Source organism: Podarcis melisellensis, assembly GCF_964234715.1.
Source record: "Podarcis melisellensis genome assembly, chromosome: 6".
Lineage (NCBI taxonomy): Eukaryota > Metazoa > Chordata > Lepidosauria > Squamata > Lacertidae > Podarcis > Podarcis melisellensis.
In genome coordinates this window covers 15,128,806-15,148,328 of record NC_138538.1, presented here as the reverse complement: position 1 = coordinate 15,148,328, position 19,523 = coordinate 15,128,806, and the positions used below count along the sequence as shown (strand labels likewise).

Sequence of the window (19,523 nt, the reverse complement as noted above, 5' to 3'; positions counted from 1 at the left end):
TAAATAACTACCGGTAATTGAAGTGATTTGTGCTTCTAAAAGGGGAAAAGTAAAATAAATATCTTTTAAGCTCTTGGATTTATCTATACTTGATCATTTTTTGTTATGTCAGTGTGTCAGTATTTTCTTATGAATTAAAGTTTAATTTTATTGATATTTCCTTATGATTATTTTATATTATTTCATGCAATTGCCTTAGAGGTTTTTCTGATTAAGTGGTTAAATAAAACAAGACACCACTCAACCACAGTGGCGCACTCCGAAGTCCTACTGATGTCACCGTGAGAACTAAGTCTGTATGTGAGTTGCATTGAAACCCACACCTCAGTTAAACTTGGATATTACCAGTCTTCAAAAGTGCTCATTTTTCGCCAAATTATTCCCCTTGTTTTGAATAAATAAATAAATCTAAAGCTGAACTAATTTCTGTAAGTTTGTCCTGCAAACTGCTACTCATTTCCCCACTTTACTTGCAGTGGGGCATTCCCCCAGGTAAGCAGGTACAGAATTTCAGCCTTATTTATTTGAGAAGATATTTCCAAGCCTGCCTTTCCTAAAATGTAGTCCAAGGTGCCTAACAATAATGGAAAATTAAAACACATTGTGTAATACAATTTGAAAAAAAGGGAGGGGGGAACAACATCAACAACTTTCCGCTTGAAATTATGTGTTGTGTATATGCGAATGGTGATTGTGAGAGAGAGGGGATCTGGTTTGAATTGGGCCTCCCACCCCCCCACCCCTGTCCTTTTTTGGCTAGAGACTTACCCTGATGAAAACTGAAGTACTGTAAACAAAATGAAGTATTTACATTGTATTTGAACATAAGCTCTTTTTCTCCCTCCCTCTCCCTTTTTTTTTAAAAAGACTCATGACAAAGCTGCAGCTAGGATGGAAATTGTTTAGTTCCATCATGGCAAATTTGAAACGTTCGGACTGTGAGGCGAGGAGTGTCTGAATTTAGAAAAAGATCTCTCCCCTCCCCTTTTCTTCTTTTATTTTTAGAAAAGGGAAAACGCTGTTGCATTAGTTGAGGACATAAACTTTCTAGAACTCAGAGGAGGGGATGTGAAACTACGGAGCCGGATTCAAGCAAGATTAAGCAAGGATATGAATGGCATTTGGAGAGGGGGAAATTCCTATATTTTGCCTGGGCCGTACACTTTAATTTCTGCAATCAGGAAATGACAGGAATAACAGATTGGATTCTCCTTTCCTTCGGATAAAACTCTACTCGCTGGAGCAAGCTGAGAGACTGACCGGAGGGTAGGGCATGCATAGGATCAGCCTTTAAAGCCACAATCCTAGCTAGGCATTGATAGGAGGGATTCCATCTTGAAGAACTCAAATATGCTTACTAGGCTCAGCGTTGCAGATGGTTCCCTCCGCCCACCTCCTTCCAGAAATCATAGAATCATAGAGCTGGAAGAGACCACAAGGGCCATTGAGTCCAACCCCCCTGCCAAGCAGGAAACACTATCAGAGCACTCCTGACATATGGTTGTCAAGCCTCTGCTTAAAGACCTCCAAAGAAGGAGACTCCACCACACTCCTTGGCAGCAAATTCCACTGTCGAACAGCTCTTACTGTCAGGAAGTTCTTCCTAATGTTTAGGTGGAATCTTCTTTCTTGTAGTTTGGAACCATTGCTCCGTGTCTGCTTATCTGGAGCAGCAGAAAACAACCTTTCTCCCTCCTCTATGTGACATCCTTTTATATATTTGAACATGGCTATCATATCACCCCTTAACCTCCGCTTCTCCAGGCTAAACATGCCCAGCTCCCTTAGCCGTTCCTCATAAGGCATCGTTTCCAGGCCTTTGACCATTTTGGTTGCCCTCCTCTGGACACGTTCCAGTTTGTCAGTGTCCTTCTTGAACTGTGGTGCCCAGAACTGGACACAGTACTCCAGGTGAGGTCTGACCAGAGCAGAATACAGTGGCACTATTACTTCCCTTGATCTAGGTGCTAAACTATTGATGCAGCCCAGAATTGCATTGACTTTTTTAGCTGCCGCGTCACACTGTTGGCTCATGTCAAGTTTGTGGTCAACCAAGACTCCTAGATCCTTTTCACATGTACTGCTCTCAAGCCAGGTGTCACCCATCTTGTATTTGTGCCTCTCATTTTTTTTGCCCAAGTGCAATACTTTACATTTCTCCCTGTTAAAATTCATCTTGTTTGTTTTGGCCCAGTTCTCTAATCTGTCAAGGTCGTTTTGAAGTGTGATCCTGTCCTCTGGGGTGTTAGCCACCCCTCCCAGTTTGGTGTCATCTGCAAATTTGATCAGGATACCCTTGAGTCCATCATCCAAGTCATTGATAAAGATGTTGAATAAGACTGGGCCCAAGACAGAACCCTGTGGCACCCCACTAGTCACTCTTCTCCAGGATGAAGAGGAACCATTGATGAGCACCCTTTGGGTTCGGTCAGTCAGCCAGTTACAAATCCACTGAGTGGTAGCATAGTCAAGACCGCATTTTACCAGCTTCTTTACAAGAATATCATGGGGCACCTTGTCAAATGCCTTGCTGAAATCAAGGTAGGCTACATCCACTGCGTTCCCTTCATCTACCAGGCTTGTAATTCTGTCAAAAAACGAGATCAGGTTAGTCTGACATGACTTATTTTTCAGAAATCCATGCTGACTATTGGTGATCACAGCATTCCTTTCTAGGTGCTCACAGACTGTTTGCTTAATGATTTGCTCCAGAATCTTCCCTGGTATTGATGTCAGACTGACTGGGCGGTAATTATTTGGGTCCTCTCTTTTCCCCTTTTTGAAAATAGGGACAACATCCAGTCTGCCGGGACTTCGCCTGTTCTCCAGGAATTCTCAAAGATGACTGCCAGTGGTTCTGAGATCACATCTGCCAGTTCTTTTAATACTCTTGGATGCAGTTCATCTGGCCCTGGAGACTTGAATACATCTAAACTAGCCAAGTATTCTTGTACTATCTCCTTAGTTATTCTGGGCTGTGTTTCCTCTGCTGAATCATTTGCTCCAAATTCTTCAGGTCGGCATTGTTTTCTTTATCGGAGAAGACTGAAGCAAAGAAGGCATTGAGGAGTTCAGCCCTTTCTGTGTCCCCTGTTTGCATTTCACCATCTTCTCCTCTGAGTGACCCCACTGTTTCTTTGTTCTTCCTTTTGCTACGAACATACCCATAAAAGCCTTTTTTGTTGCTTTTAACCTCTCTAGCAAGCCTGAGTTCATTCTGTGCTTTAGCTTTTCTGACTTTGTGTCTACACGTGCTGGCTATTTGTTTGAATTCCTCTTTGGTGGTTTCCCCCCTTTTCCATTTTTTGTACACATCCTTTTTTAATCTTAACTCAGTTAAAAGTTCTTTAGATAGCCACCCTGGCTTCTTTAGGCACCTTCCATGTTTCCGTCTCATTGGTATTGCCTGAAGTTGTGCTTTTACTATCTCCCTCTTAACAAACTCCCAGCCATCATGAACTCAAGAATACATTTCAGCATCCATTCCCTCCCCCCGATCCCTCAGACAGGGAAATTACCTACTTCTGTACTATCACATTTCAGAAAATTAAACATCTAAACAAAGTAATAATTAATAACCATGGATTTATATTGCTTTGAGGGCGATGATAAGTAAACGATGTTGTGCTGGGCGATATCGACAGGCGGGAGCATCCCAAATCTGGTACAAGAAAGATTTAAATCAAACTCGACACAGTTTTCAAGGTGCTAGTCCATATGTTTATGTAAGGTTTTCTAACGCTGCGCGTGCTTCGCCTCTTATCTTTTCACAACACCCAGGTAAAGTAGGTCAGTGTTATTCCTCTCACACTGCAAACTGATAAGGGAAGAGCCAGTTCTCCCTTGCATGTTTTCTGAAAAGGCAAACCTAGAGAGTAGCAGGAAGCATCAACCCCATTAAAGAAAACAAGTTTCTAGCTTCTGTATCTAGTTTCTGCCTGGTTATCTACTTCTCTGACGTCCTCCAAACTAGATTGCAGATTCAGTTATCTCTGCCCGATCGCAGAGATGAGAAAGCAAGATTTTTTCTTTCTTTTTTCTTTCTTCCCAAATGCCATTCATTTCAAAGGGACTTGGTATTGCTTAACTTTGACTGGATCATGCCTCATAGTTACACACACACACACACACACACAACTTCTAAAAAGTTTGGCTCCTCTGTTAATGAAATAATACATTCCTTCTTTCTGTAAGAAAGCTGTTTCTAAACCCACAGAACTCACACAAGTCCAAACGGTTTACGGTAAATCTGCTTTGCGACTGCACCAAGCGATTTTCATGCGAGCTGTTGAGTTGGGGAGCTAGCGTCCCGATGGCAGAAGGAGCTACTGAACCTGGGCACTGCTAATCCAGAGTTTAGCCTCTATGCACATCTACCTGGGAATAAGTCCCACTGAGCTCAATGAATGAGCGTTACTTCTGCACAGACCTGCCTAGGGCTCTGCTCTCAGACTCGCCCACCCCAATCCTAGGCATGTTTACTCAGAAATAAACCCCCTTGTGTTCAATGGGGGTTAAATGGGTGCAGGATCAATGCACCTGCCATATATCCTCCCAGCTAAAGGAAAGGCCCACACTAATAATAATTGTAATTGTAGTAGTAGTAGTAGTAATAATAATAGTAACAATAACAATAATAAAAACCCTGGGGAATTTGAGTTCATGACTTGGTTTGCAATGCCACTGAAAGGGGGCTTTAGAGAGACTGAAAGCTGCAGAAGATGGAACGCTTTTTCCTCTGCAGTTGCTGAAAGCACAGGTGTTCCCTCCTCACTTGCTCCCCGACTACTATCTTCAACTCCTTCCTTAAAACCCAGCTTTTCCATGAAACCTTTGACACAGGCTCCTAGTTTCTAAGCTCTAGCTCAGCCTAGGTGCAGGTGAAGCAACCTCTCATTGCTTGCCTCTTTACAGTGGATCAGGGAAGGGGACTTGCTGGCAGCAGGCAAGGCAACTGCAGTAGCAAGCACAAGAAGTGATAAAAAGGCTTTCAAGTTTTCTGGTGTTTATGCCAGATTAGCATAGAGCACAGAAACAGCATTGACTTACTGTGCAACCCTAACTGTAGCTGCTCAGAAGTAAGCCTTATTGGGCTCAATGGGGGCTTACTCCCAAGTAAGGCTTAGGACTGCAGCCTTACAGTGTTGCACTGTCAAGGGTCTTCAGGATAATTGAGATCACGTACCATACTTGTGTTGCTAGAACACTGCAAAAAATAATAATGCTAAGTGCTAAATATCAACATAAGTATATTGCTAGGGAGGGGAGTGTAAATGAGAAGACGGATCTGGCTTTATGCTAAAGCAAGTTATGTCCATATAACCATGCCTGTCTGATCGTATTGGTCGTATTTCAAGAGGCTGGGCTTGTTTCTAGCCACAGCCTTCCCTGAATGATTATGTAGAGGTAAACACCAAATTTAGCACCCGAAGTTAGACTCCAGTTCAGGCTTTTTAAAGAATAATCCTATGGAAGAAGGCCCCACTGTGCTCAGAGTGAATAGCTGGGATCCTGAATGGGTTTTCATCAAGGTGAGTCCCACTGAAATCTATTGGACTTGGTCATTTATTCAATCGAAAACTCTATTAAGAATATTATTTATATTTATATAGCCTAGGGTTTCCCAAACAGTGGTTTTTGGACTACAACTCCCATCACCCATGACCATTGGTCCTGTCAGCAAGGGATGATGGGAGTTGTAGTCCAAAAACCGCTGGCGACCTTGGGAAGCCCTGAATAGACCCACTCATCTGTAAAGATGGCAAAATAAGAGGACACTGCATTTGGCTTGACCTGGAGAAGTATAAAACTATTTAGCCCCATTGGTATCAGGGGTTAGCTAACATATTTATTCTTTTCTAGGTGCAAGACTATTATCACTATTCCCTAAATCCAATAATTTCATTTTGGGTGGCCATGGGTTGGTTATGATTGCACTATGCCTGGTCCCACTGAACTGAATGGGGCTTACTTCAGAGTAGACATATACTGGATAATTCAGGGAAGCTTGAAGCAAGCATGCAGAGGATCCGGTGCACCTCTCTCCTTCTGCAATGGAGAGAACTTTAAAGCGCGTACACTGGGCTGGATCGTGTCCCAGGTTAGCTGGTGTTTTAAGTTCTCTTCAAGTTCTCAATAAGCTTTAATAAACTAACTAATCAACGAGGCTTAGGGTTGGTTCTTAGTCTATAAAGGATAGACCAGCCTCCAGATCTAAAATCAACATCAACAGTCAAGGCTACGTTACGGAGTTTTAATGAAAAATACTGGCTAGAATGTGGAAGCGCTGTGTTTTCTCCATTGATGTCCACCTGCTTCCTTTAGCTGCCCTTTGTTTTAAAAGGACCTTCTTTAAGGTCATCCAAGACCTCCTAAGTAAGTTGGGTAGCCACGCGGCAAACAATTGCAAGGGGTCCTTGCAATTTAAGCAAAAGTGCAACGACAGGCAGAAATCCAACAGGTGAAGAAGCCCTGGGCTAGGGCAATTTTTACCTGCAGAACTTCTGTCGGCTATGCTGCCTGCAACACCCAGCGGGTTAAAGTGAAGGAGGAGAAGGGGAGAAAGGCGCTTCTAACTGAACATTCTATTCAAAAATGGTGAAAACGTCGCAGGTCACAAATTGATCTGGGCTGGAGATGCAGCGGGAGGCAGAAATTTAGCAGGTGGGCTTAGCCCACCACTTTCCCGCATGTCCGAGCCCTACCTCCAGAACTTCTGCCTGTTTGACATCAGCCCGAATTACACAGGAGCCAACTCCTAGGGGCCGAGGTCCCAATAAAATACTTGACCCGCCCCCCACAAAGTTGAGGCGAATTCCCATTCAAATACTGTGTGTGCCAAGTTATGTAGGGTGGGGCTTACCTGCCCCCCATGTTTGATTCAAGTTGGCCCCCCTGGCTAAACTTGACAACTCCGCGGTTGCCTTATTATTTTCTTCTTGCCCCCCCCCACCTGCGTTTTTAAATTCAAAGAGGGGAGACAGGGCAGCCCAGGTAGATATCCATCAGCTCGCCACGAGGCTGCCAGATGATTACCCAGGAGTTGAAACCAGAAGGAATCAGAGCTAGCAGGAAAAACGAGGAATGCTCCTGCTTAAAGGCGGGGGGGGGGGGCGAGAGAGGGATTGAGAGAGTAGACGAGCAGGTATCTGCGCAGGCGCCTAGTTCAGCCTCGCCGTGCGCCCAGGTGAAGCGCTTTGGCTGGGACTCCACTTGAAGAGGCAGCTGCGTGGGGTTTCAGTCCCCCCGCCCCCTCCTGCCGTCGGTTCCTGCTCAAAGCCCCACCGGGTGGCTCATGTCTCTGCTAGGGAGGATCGACTGGCAAGTAAGTCGCCTTCTTTGCTTTTTTTCCTCCCCCCAGGATCTTTGCAAGTTATGGAGGCGGTGCGGGGTTTGGCTGGTGGCTCAGAATGTAGGAGTCGGTCGGGGATGATCTTGTTTGGTTCCTGGAGCTTTGAGCCTTCCACAGGTTAGAAGTTCCTCGGAGGCTCCACAGAAGAGTTCGGGCTGTGTTGGGGAAGGAAAGGGGGTTTGAGGAATTTCTTTCCCAAGGCGGAGAACCTCGTGGCTTTCCGAGGAACTTCTCGCGCACGTGGGAGAAAGTTTGGTCCATTTCGCTTTGAACAGCCTGGTGTTTAACAATGCGCCCACATATATATTCTTAGCATCGCACCGCATTGAGAAAAAGCAGGGAGAGGACTGACTTTCACGGAAAGCTGCAATCCTTGCACACCATTACCCGGGAGCAAGTCCTGTGGTACTCAGGCATCGCCCGATCCGGTGCGCGTACGACTCGGAGCGTTGTTCTAACTGACTCGGAGTAAACGCGCGTAAAAAAGCCGTCGCTTGAGTTCGTCGGGACTTACTCCCAAGTAAGTCTGCCCAGGGTTGCAGCCTTAAGCCTCTTTGCATTCCTGCCTGCAAGCCCTCTTCTTTAGGGACAGGGGGCGCCACGTTCTCTGCGGTGCCCCCAACTCGCTCAGCCACGCTGCAGAATGACAGCTCAGATCGGCCCCAAGCCAAAAGTCTCCAGTTCCAGAGAATTGTGGATGGGCCGGAGCGGCTGAGCTATCTTAAAAGAGCAACAAGTTTATTGTGACACAAGTTTTACTGGTCCATAATACATTTGTTAGTTTTTAAAGGTTCCACAAGACTTTTTCTTCTGGTTTTGCTGCAACAAACTGCAAGGCCGCAGCCCTGACCTCAGTTACTTGGGAGTAAGCCCCGTTGAATTCAATAGGGCTTACTTCGGAGTAGACACGGCTAGGATTGCCCTGTAGACCACTTCATTTGACTGGTCCAGGAAAGCTTATGCTATAAAGTGCCTAGTCCTTAAGGTGTTCCCAAGACACTTGTTGCTCTCCAGCGGTTACTGCAAAACAGCAAGTTAGTCATAAGAAACCACCGAAGTTAAAAACCATGCGCGCCTCGGAAAGCCTCTGTAGAGACAGCCAAAGGAAGGTTTGTCTGGAATTGGAAAGGTTCTTCTGGAATTCGATGTATCATTCGATTTCCAGTGTCTGAACCCATTCGATCTTTTCCCAGAAGGAAATCCGTTCCTCCATTCTAGCTATTTCGAGGCTTGTTCTACGAAATGATTTCAGTGCTTCCTGCGATCGATAGAGAATTAACATTCAGAGCGAGTAGGGAGGGGTGCGCCACTTTCCCCCTCCCCAGCCCTCGGCCCTGCTCCTGCGTTTCTCGCGCCAGCCTGCAGCCCGGTGTTTGTCCTGAGGCAGGTGGGGAGAAGCGACTCCTGTTGCAATGCGGAGCACTAGAGCAATTCCTCTGGTGTTACTTGAGTGCAAGTCTAACCATGCCTACTCGGAAGTAAGGCCCACTGATGTCGATGGGGCTTACTCCCAGGTAGGTGGGGGTTAGGGTTGCAGCCGTAATTCTGAATGAATACGGGGGCGAGCAGGCTGTGTGTATTACGAGCTCTGCGTATCAGGAGCCGGGCTAGTTCAGAAACCCTAAATATGGGCATTTAGTGATAACTGGAGCAAGGAGACTAGAAAGCTTTTGAACCAAACAAATATCTTCGTCAGGGAGGTAACCATTAAGAGATTCCTTTGCCCGCAGTATTTTTGGTTGGGAATCCCCAATTCTTTCTATAGGGCAGGAAAATAGCAATGGCGTTTGGAACGCCTCTTTTAAGCACATGGTCAGTCACCTGTTGCAACTGAGGAGCATCTCCCTTGAATTAGGAACCTCCCAGCTTACTATTGACATTAATTCACCCCCCCCCCCAAAAAAAATATCGGTTTCACCCTCAAATCCATCGTGGGTTTTCAAAAAGCGACTGGCCTCCTTCCGCCCAAGAATTATCCTCTAATTTATCAACACGTCCATGTGGAATCCTTTAGTTCAATAGGCATAAAATTTCCAAGCGTATCACTTAGAAAGGGGAGAACATTAACCCATCCCTCCCTGAACTTGAGAATTATTCCACAGGAGCGTCTCTATCTGGCCAACTCATTGTGCGACAGTATGCAATTAAGCCTACAACCCCAGGCTTGCTTACCATTGCAGCCAGATCCATTGACCTCAGTGGGGATTACTTATGAGTAGACATGTATAGAGGTGTGCATTGCACATGGGCCTACATTTGCAGGCCAAAAACACAAATCCCTTAGTGTAAAAAGATACATCTTCATATTAATTATACTTCAGCATAATTACAGCAACATTTTTTTAAAAATCACTGTGACAGATGCTTTTAAAATATGCTAGAATTTTTGCACTGTCAGAGGCTTTTAACTGGTGTAAATATGTTCCATGGGACTTCAGTGTGCTTAAAATTGCAGGCTTTATTTTGAATACATATCCAACATCCACTTTGTTACTAAGAATCTCTCTGCCCCCCCCCCATTATTTGCATAGTGCTTTAGTTTCTTTGTGTATCATAATTAATGGGATTAGCTGCGACGGAGCTATAAATATATTGAGGATGCCCCAGTCCCATAGCACGCAAATGATGTCTCTGATTCAGGCAACTCCTATATGTATTTACCATCTCTTTAGAGCTGAAACGTTAACGTTTAACTCCTGAATTTGGGAATGAATGGGAGAAAGAACGCCAGCATTAATTCAATCACTCGTCGCTGATACATTTAGAACAAGTTGGATAATTTAATTTGGGGTGATGGTGGGGTTGTGCTGGAAAAGAGCCAGGCGAGCAGTGAAAGGAAAGAGGTACTTTGGGTGGGGTCGAGATCTTCAAACCTACCGGAGATGGTATAGAAAAGGCAGCCGGTGGTCCAAAGTTTTAAAAACAGTGGGGATTGTTGTGTAAACGTAAAACTGGTTCTCAATTCTTTTCCGCGGATATTATGTCTCTCTCCCTCTCCCCCCCCCTCTCCAGTGTGTAGGCAGGGTCTGCAAATTCAGGTGGTTGAGTTTTGGGGGACATGTTTTAAATTCTGACCAAAATATCCCATTTCCTTAGGTTCTCATCTTGAAAAGTTTACTTGATTTATTTTTTTAAAAATGAACTTGCTTTTGCCTGTACCACACCCATATGAAGGTTCTATTGAAAGAAGTGCGGATTATTTCTGAATGGATGTGTTTAAGAGCTGAAGTGGGCAGCCCTAAGATTACTTACCTGGTAAGAAGACCCACTGAATTCAATGGGGCTTTCTTCCAAGTAGAGAAGCGCCGGCTTGCACTCCTAAAATGGAATTACATGCACACTGATTGGGGAGAAATTGAGCACAGTGGGGTTTACTTCTGAATGTAGGATTGAGATGACTTACAATTTCATTTACAAATGATAATGATAGTTGAATTTCCTGAAGCCACTTTATAACTTCACAGGTAGCTCTAGAGGCATTTGTTTTAACACATTTCTGCTTCACCTTCATGTCAATTTAAAAACAGCATATCGGACTCTGAGCCTAACTGCACTTACAAGGAAGCAAGCGCCATTGATTTTAATTTGAAACGAATTAGCTACTGAATGATATATTTGCTTTTTCTTCAAATATATTCTGTCTCTTCTGGCAAAAACAGACAATAGTCACCGTTTTCACACGCAAGCCCACAAAAGTTTGCACCATACTTTCAATGGGTATCTTACTGCTTAGTAAGCATACAGAGATTCCCAGTCTTTGGCGATTTCATTTGAAACGAGTGGGACTCAATTCAAGTTGGGAGTTTTCAAAAGGTGGGGAATTATCCTTCACCCTTTGAAAGGAAACCAGCAGCACAATCCTAAGCACCACTATTCAGAAGTAAGTCCTATTGACTTCAGTGGGACTTGCCGGCAGGTAAGTGTGGTTAGGATGCAGCCTGGCTGCAGTCCTATGAACACTTGTCTGGGGATAAACCTCATTGAGCTCAGTGGGGCTAGACATGCATAGGATAGCACTGCAAGAATGCCTCCTGCGCATGCTTACTCTGAAGTAAATGCCACTGTGTGCATTGTGTGCACCCTAGTAAACGTGCTTGGGAGCTGCAACATAATTCTGGTTTATGTTTTTAAATAGGGTTGCACTATAACCCCGCTCAGTTTTGAAACGTCAGCAAGGATTGATACTCTGTCAAAGGTGCCCTGAACTTTGGAGCAACCCTTAAAAAGAAGGGCCAACTGGCACCCCTAATTTGGTTCTAATTAAATTGCAACCTTTAGGAATCGCCCCCCTTCTCATATTTAGACTGTTCTGCAGGAGATCAAAATAAATGTATCTTAAGGGGATGATGGTGGTGATGGCGTGTCACTTCTGAGGGGTTTTTAAGACTACCTGTGTCTTGCTTGCTGAGATGCCTAGCCTTCATGACGCCAACTGCCTGAGAGACGTAGGAGCTGAGTGAGCTTCACCTTTTTTACGGTTAAACGAGGATTATTTTGCCCTTGCTGGGCCCCTGTCGCTGCTAGAATTCAGCACCTGCGTGCCAGATTGACAGATAACAGGGCTGGGGGTGAATCGTGCTGTGATTAGCTCTTCTCTCCGCCCCCCCCCCCTCACCCCGACCTCCTTTTCCTTACCTGGTCAGTGACATCGCTCTGGGAATCTTCACCCGGTCAGTTTCAAAGCTGGAAGGGCAGGGGGAGCTATGAGCCAGATCGCAGGCTCACTTGAAGAGCGTGCCTTTCGACTGGACCACTTCCGCGTACCATTTGAGGGATCCCAAGAGAAGAAAAAGGCACAGCTGAACAATATAAACCGATCAGTTTTATTCTAAAGGGGAAGTTTTCAATAAAAGGTCTAAGGAGTGTTATTTAGTGTGGCACCTTAAGCACTCCAGCCCCCCTCGCCCAGGTCAGAGAAATCCAGGACGATTCCACTACATAGCTCTTAAGTACTTGGAAAGAGCTCTTTAAATTTCCCCTCTCCACGTCAAGTCCAAAAAGCTGAAGGGGTGTGTGTGTGGAATGAATGAGGATAACTGCTTAGGTCAGAATGCTGCAATCCTATGCATGTCTGCCAGGTCTGCTCAGAATTAAATCTTACTGAATTCAGTCGCTTTACCCGCAGGTAACGGGGGTGAGTGGGTTACCCGCCTCCCTTTCCAGTCAAGAAGGCTGAGTTGTAGATACAGGAGCGCGACTGAACAGAGGAGAAAACTGATCGCCTTTTTAAAACAACACCATCCCTTGTTTACAAAAAGTGTGTTTCATCTTCCAGACGCCAAATTAAACACTTTAAATACTTTAAAAAAAATTATTTAATCTGAAAGGATGTGCGATCGTTATGCACACTTCCTTGTGAGCAAGCCCCGTTGGACTAAAGTGGGGCCCATTTCTGAGCAAACATGCGCTGTAAATCGCTTAGATGCCCCATTAACTTCGTGGACCACGCCATAAAAAGCTTATAAAATCCCGGAGAGGGAAATCCAAATCGGAGGTCAATGCTTGAGTTTCCGGCGTATGGAACTTGATTGAAATGGAGTTAAGTGTAAATGTAGCTGGATCGTAGCTATTTTAGCGGGTACCTAAGTGAGTTCCCTGATTTCTGTAGCATTTGACTTCCAAGGAAGCACGTTATGGTTAGAATTGCATGTGGGGCACAGTCCTGTCCAGCTGACAACCTGTTCATACCTTGTTTGGAACGAAAGTGGATGAATGGAGAAAGGAAGCTAACACGTGCCCCCTGAACACATTTTATGGAAACCTCCATTGAGATAAAGGAGGTTTTCCTTCAGCGCAATGGAGACAGGGACCAGCCTATTATTTGAGAGAAAGCCCATGAATATTAACTTCATATTCTGTAAAACACCGGGAACGTCAGTCAGTGCAGAAAAGGTGGCGTAAGATTTTATTTGTAGTTTAAAAAGTAACGAAGCAGTTAAAAAACAGCCGTCTAGTGGCGCCTTTAAAAAGTTGCATACGTATTGTGGCATAAGCTTTCGTGGATTTAGATTTGTGTTTCCAGTATCTTTGCAGTGTAGTTTGCCTTTCGCTATATTGCTGGGCTGCCATCCTAACTCCGTTTACCTGAGAGAAATCCCCATTTACACCTGAGTAGACATGGCTAGGACTGCGCTGCAGACCCGCGCGCTTCCAGACTCTAGTGAGGAATACAAATTCAGGACAATAACACCTTTGATGGAACGCTTATTTGTCTCTAAAAAGGCGCGCTCAACCCTTTTGCTTTAGCAAATCCCTTAAAAAGAAAGAAAGATGTGCATGCAGAACGAGAGAGGTGTTTTAGGGTTTGTTAAGGGAGGCTAAGATCCAAGAGGATTGTATACTCAGCCATAATAATTGTGTTCTGATATTAGATGCCACAAGACCCTGTTTTATACTCTACTGCAGAGAGCGCAGGTAACTTTCAAAGTTCCACTTAAGGAGTCCATTCCATTCATGTCATCGCTCTTAAGAGTGTGATTGGATTTTATCTGCGCAGATTGTAGGCACAGTGGTGAGCCTGGCATTATCGTAGGTTACTGCGAGCCATTTGTGCAATTTTTGTTTTAAAAAACTGTTAATCTTGTCAGTATCTTTCCCTTTTTGTAACTGTCCCCATCTCAGGAATTCCGAGGTGTATTAGGGGAAGGGCGTTAAGCACAAAGGATGCTTTTGTTCGTTCGCAAGCTTAAATTGTTAATATTTATTATTATGCTAAGTCGAGATTTCTCCATCTAATCAACCCACGAAGCAAACACAGGAGGCTGCCGTTAAGGCCACTTGCCGGAGATTAGTTCTACCGTAGGGCGAGCTCTTAGCATCCGCCCAGGCTTGTACAAAAATCAGTTGGAGAAAGAAAACCCCGCGCTTCGAGTCAACGAAAAACAAAAGGGAGTGTGGTGGCACCTTGAAGGACTAGCAGATCTGTTGTGAAAGTGGTTGCGGTGCGCCACAAGGTACTGTTCTACGTTTGCTACAGCAGGGCTGCCGAATAGAATTTTTGCAAACCGGTTTACTACCATTGCTAGGATTCTATTTCTTTACAGACAAGGGCCTTCCCCGGGATTTAGTGCGCCTTACTCTTGTGTAAACGTGCATAAGATTTGCAGTCTTCTGAGCCAGAAACGCTGCCCTTTTCTTTCCTAGTCAATGAGTTTAGGATCAAGGCAATAGTCCCGTTTGATGTCCGCGGGCTGATAATCCAGACCGTGGGCATATTTGTAAGAAAGACCCAGGAATCGTGAACAGTTGCTCCTGTCTCAATTGGGCCAGGTCCCAAATAATGATAGTCGTTTCTTGCCCAGGGAGGGAAAAAAAAAAATCTCATGTCATAATAAATCTGTCTTTAACGTACCGCAAAAATCCCTTGTTGTGTTTGTGGCAACAGCCTAAGGCTGCAAGCCTTTGAGTATTTAACTAGGCGCGAGCCCCGCTGAACAGAGTGTCACTTACTTCCGAGTAAGTGGGATTATATTGTAACAAGCGTGCACGATCCTAGGGGCCCAGCAAAATTGGTTACGGCGACCTAGCTTTGCATAGGATCAGGCTGCAGTACGGCTCTTAACTTCGGCGGTAAAATGTGAGCCACTCGCAAACTATAAAAAGTAAAGGCAGCCGTCTCTGGGTGGCGGTGGTGGTTGAAATTCAAAAGCGGGTAATGCCTTTAATTAGACCAACCAAAATATCGTCAAGTGGCGATCCAAGCTTTCCTGGTTCCCTATCAGACGTAAGATGTTCTTGAGCAAAACACCGGCAGCTAAATTGTGGTGAGAAGCCGGCCTGGTGGAAGGGTATTGCCCTAGTTTATGAGTTTCGAGATTAAAACACGAAGCACATCAAAACTAGACTTAAAAGTAGCGCGCTGTGCGCAAGGCCTTTAAAATAAGGAGCGGATGGCTTCGCAGAGAGCAGGCGAACGACCCACATCAATTCCCTTTGTGGTTTCTCATCTAGCCGTGTATTCTGGGAACTATTAACACCTATGTTAGCTTCTCTTCTGTGACCCAGAGCAAACTCCCCCTTCTCCCTTTTGGGGTGGGGAGGCAGGCAGGCGGGGGCTACTGCTGCCTCGGTTTTCTTGTTCTCCACTTGCTCTCTCTCTCTCTCCTTTTAATGCTTCCCAGTTTCCAACTCTTTCCATCCGGTGGTTGGCTTGCTGTGCTGCCAGCATCCTCTTCTGGCCAAGGAAGGGTTAACTTTTTTTCTTGGCCTTTTAATTTTTTTAAATAAAACAATATTTTGGAGACCCTTCCGCGTCTCGGCTCCAGCTCCAAACGTGCATGGCAGCTTGCAGCGCTCCCCGTCGTTTGCGTGCGTGCGCGCGCCCTGGGTAGACATTTGGCCCTTTCCCCGCCCCGTTGCTAGCCATGCGTGTGCGCCTTTGGGCAGCCTGGCGCTTTCCCAGGCGCGCGTGTGTGCGCCTTGGAGACGCTCCAAAGCCGAGAGCGCAAGGGGGGCGCGGCTTGCCGAGAAGCGGCTTGCGGCTCCTTCGCTATTGGCTAGCTTGGCACCGCCTGTCAGGGGAAGCCCCCGCGTCCCGGGCCGTCCCTGGGGAGGAGCTATGCTAATGAGATTGCCATTAAGGGGAGCCGGTGAAAAGAGGCTCAGTCACTTACTTCCCGGGAAGTGAAGTTCTCTCCCCTAGTCTGCCTATATGCCTGTCCATTAAAACAGCCCTTTGAAGGTGGCGGGGAAGAGCTGCTCTTCCCCCCCGCAGTTGCTGGATTAACGACTTTTGGGCTGGGACGCCCTTTTGTTTTATTTTTATTTTTTGCCCTCTCTGGTTTATATTTTAATTTTTGGGGGATACTGGACGCCATGTTGTGGAAACTAGCAGACAATGTCAAGTACGAAGAGGACTGTGAGGTGAGAGCTTAGGGCTGTGCACGGGGCTAGTCCTCAGTGGTTTGGCTGGGGCTTTCTTTTCTTGGACGGGAAACAAAAGGGGCAGGCGGTAGGCGCATCCGCCCGTGGAATGGGGGGTGCTTGGATTGGAGCCTTTAAAGATGTGAGGATGGAAACAAGGGATTTAGAGAGATTTTATTTCGAACAAAAAGAGGCCGCTTAGGCACTCTGGCCAGGCAGCAAATAATTGAAAATCGGTGGGGCTTGATTTGCTCATAAAGGAAAATAAGGCGCTAGTCCTGTTGAGGCATAAGTTGTAGAATTAATTGATCGAACTACAGTTTAATGCCTTGGATGCCTTTATTGCATTCTGACTTTAAATTCAAAGAAAACCCTCTTGTGCGGGGCAGGGTGTGCAACAAGACATTATAGAATGGGGCACTCTAAAACTTAAAATTGGTGCTTGGATCAAGTTAAGATGAGATGCAAGTTTGCATGGAGTGAGTCAGCTTTGCTGTGGGAGCCGACTAAGGTGTTTGTCCCCTAATGAGATAATGAACCCCAAGCATTTTTACTTGGAATTTGCGCAATAGGATGGCAGTGTTTGGCTGCTTTCTGCTCTCTGGACCGTTCCGAACTCGCAACTTAATGGTCCCGGACCTTGAATTGTGTGTTAAAATAGCAAGAACCTCCGAACAATCCTCTTTCTCTCTTTTGTATATGCATATAATAAAAAAAGATGTTGCAACCAAGGTCATCAAAGCTGGCGAAGAGCGGAGAAGCTGCCTGGGGGGGGGGGACGTGATTGGCACCTCCCCTCTCCGCTTTGGAGGATGTGGCTACTGTCCTAGTCGTAGACTTTCTCGGTAGTACCTAAGCAGCACCACTGAATTCAGTAGGATTATGCCTAGGATCTTCCTAAAAATCACCCAATATTTTTTCGTTTGTGTGTGTTTTTTAAAACCCCCAATTCCCGCTTACTCTAGAGTAGTCCTACTGAAGCTAGCGGGATTTCCCCCGGGAGAAACTGTTCCTTCAAGTATACAGTAGTTGGAGAACTCAAATTAGTCCCCGAGGGACATTTTTCTTGTGCGTTGCACCCCCAGCAATAAAAACGCATAGCATGGTCGATGTCCAGAGCGTGGAAAGCCGCGTTTGCGCAGCGTCTGGAATTCGTTCCAAGAGCGCGGAAAGTGGAGACGGTATCCTAAGCGGCTGCGGTTCGGTGCGCCTTAAAGGCTGGCAGTCGCGCTGCACTCAGGCTGAAATGGCATTTTAGATAATTCTAAAACTGAGTGGTGGGCGACCCCCCTTCCAAAACCTTCATTTTCCGACGGTAGTGGTCCTATCCTGGAAGTGAGTCCCCTGGAAGTCGTGGGGCTTTCTTAGTAGACACCTCTGCGTGTACCCCTGTTTGAGCAGAAAGAAGTCCCTGGTCTCCCCAAAACTCCAGGACAGGGTAGATCTGCCCTCCCAGAAAACACTGAGCAGTGATTTCCCCCCTTTGTGCTCCGACGGCGCGGCGTTCAGGAAGGAGCGGAAACGCTTAATCCCCTCCGAGCTGCTCCTGCTCGCCGCTTTTTTTCCCTCCCCGAGGTGAAAATCAGTGCAAACTTCCGCACGCTTTTTCGGCCGAGGTGCGTGCGTGCGCGCCCCGTCGGAAGTCCGCCCACGGCCGGGGGAGGGGGGCTGAAGGAGGGAAGAGCGAGCGAGCGAGCGCCGGAGATCTTCCCTCGGCGAGGCAAGCGCTCCAGCCTGTCGGACGGGTTCTGCCCAGCGCGGAAGGGAGGCCGCTCGCTCCTTCTTTTGCCATGCGGGGAGGCAGCGAGGTAGGCAGGAGGAGAGAGACAGAGGCCCCGGGAGGGGATGGCAGGAAGTCGGCGGTCTTGGCATCGAAGTGGCGCCCGTGCCCTCTGGGAAAAGCAGCTTGGCCAGGTTCCTTTTCCTCCGGGGGCGGAGAAAAAGAGATGGATGCCCACGCAGCCGAGTTATACTTCGAGGACGGCTGCCCGGAGGGTTTGGTGGGAACTCTGGCAGGGCTCCTTCCGCTTTTTAAATCTGTGCGCGGCGGGCAGAAGTTCAACCGGAGAAGCTTTGCACATTGCTCTTATCCACCCTGCAAAAAGAACCCTCAAAAATGTGAAGGGGGGAGGACAACGGGCTGGTGCCTAAAGTCACTTTTCGCGTGGTTAAATTACTCCGCCCCACTTTCTAGCCAAGGGTCTTGTCCCAACTGCAAGGGGGGGGTGCGTAAGGGGGTTGGACTAGATGACCCTTGCGAGCCTTCCAGCTTTGCAATTCTATGGCTGGAAACTGGTGCGTTCTGATCCTCTCAAAGCCTTGTGAGGAGCTCGGGTTGCAGTTAATCCGGATTAATTAACCCAGAATAAGGAGAGCGCTTTTTCTTTTTTAAAAAGCCCTTTCGGGATTGCCCCCTCTTACATTCCACCTAGGGCTGCGATAGATTAGGAGAGACTATCTCCTCCCCCCACCCGCTTTTCATGTAAACATTTCGTGTAAACCCATTTAGGATCGGAGCGCGAACTGTATTGCACTGGGAATTCAGGCCTTCCCTCCCAGCGATGATGCAGAAGGCTGCAGGAAAAGGTGCGATCCACTAGGTGCTCATGTAGGTGGAATTTGGGCGTTTTAAGGGACTCCCAGTAGCCTGCTCCTCTTTAACACATCTGCCCCACAGCAATCGACGAGGCTGCTTGGCTTTTCCCAGTAAAGTGTGCACAGAACCTTTGCAGCAAGAGCCTAAACAGCTTTACTCGGGAGTAAGTCCCGTGTGCAGCGAGGCCTTCCTTCTGGCTGATTGGTGCACAGGGGGACGGTGGATTTGGAATCAAGGAGACCATGGTTTGAGATTAAGTTGGGGGAGTTTAAAGGCCACGTTAGGACTTTTTATCCCCAGGCCAGTTACTGCAAAGTCCGCATCCCAATCCGAAATGGCCTTTTCTCGGGGAGGCGGGCTTCTGCAGTCTTTGTTGCGGGAGGGAGATCCCAGGGATTTGAACTGATCCCCCTCATCTCCTCGTGGAGCTGCGCCTCTCTTAAAATGCACTTTTCGCTTCGGAGCGAGTCCCACATAGGGACAACGGGCAGTGCGAACCTCTGGCATGTTTACTTGGAAGTAAATCCCTCTCGCCCTACTCTGCGTGCAGTGGTAAAGAGTGCAAAGGAGCGCAGCCGGAGTTGCAATCCTATACACACTGAACCTGGGGCTCAGTCCCGTGGATTTAAGTGGGACTGACTTCTGAGTGGACATGCCCAAGATTTGCCCTAAGGAAATGGCAGGGCCGCCTGGATAGATATCTGGAAGATGAGG

The 19,523-nt window shown here is 46.6% G+C and overlaps 1 protein-coding gene across 4 annotated transcripts in view; it reads left to right on the top strand.

Annotated features, from left to right (window-relative positions):
* The first annotated feature begins 7,163 nt into the window (after positions 1-7,163).
* Positions 7,164-19,523, top strand: part of TFAP2C (transcription factor AP-2 gamma) — a 32,326-nt gene continuing 19,966 nt past the window's right edge. For 2 of the 4 annotated variants that reach the window (XM_081917072.1, XM_081917069.1), the window contains exon 1: positions 15,949-16,213. In XM_081917072.1, coding sequence (XP_081773198.1) covers positions 16,166-16,213 — 48 coding nt within the window. In that variant the 5' untranslated portion in view covers positions 15,949-16,165. Of the gene's footprint in view, positions 7,325-15,948; positions 16,214-17,947; positions 18,022-19,523 lie in introns of those variants that run through there. The other 2 variants (XM_081917070.1, XM_081917071.1) reach the window with 2 other exon arrangements.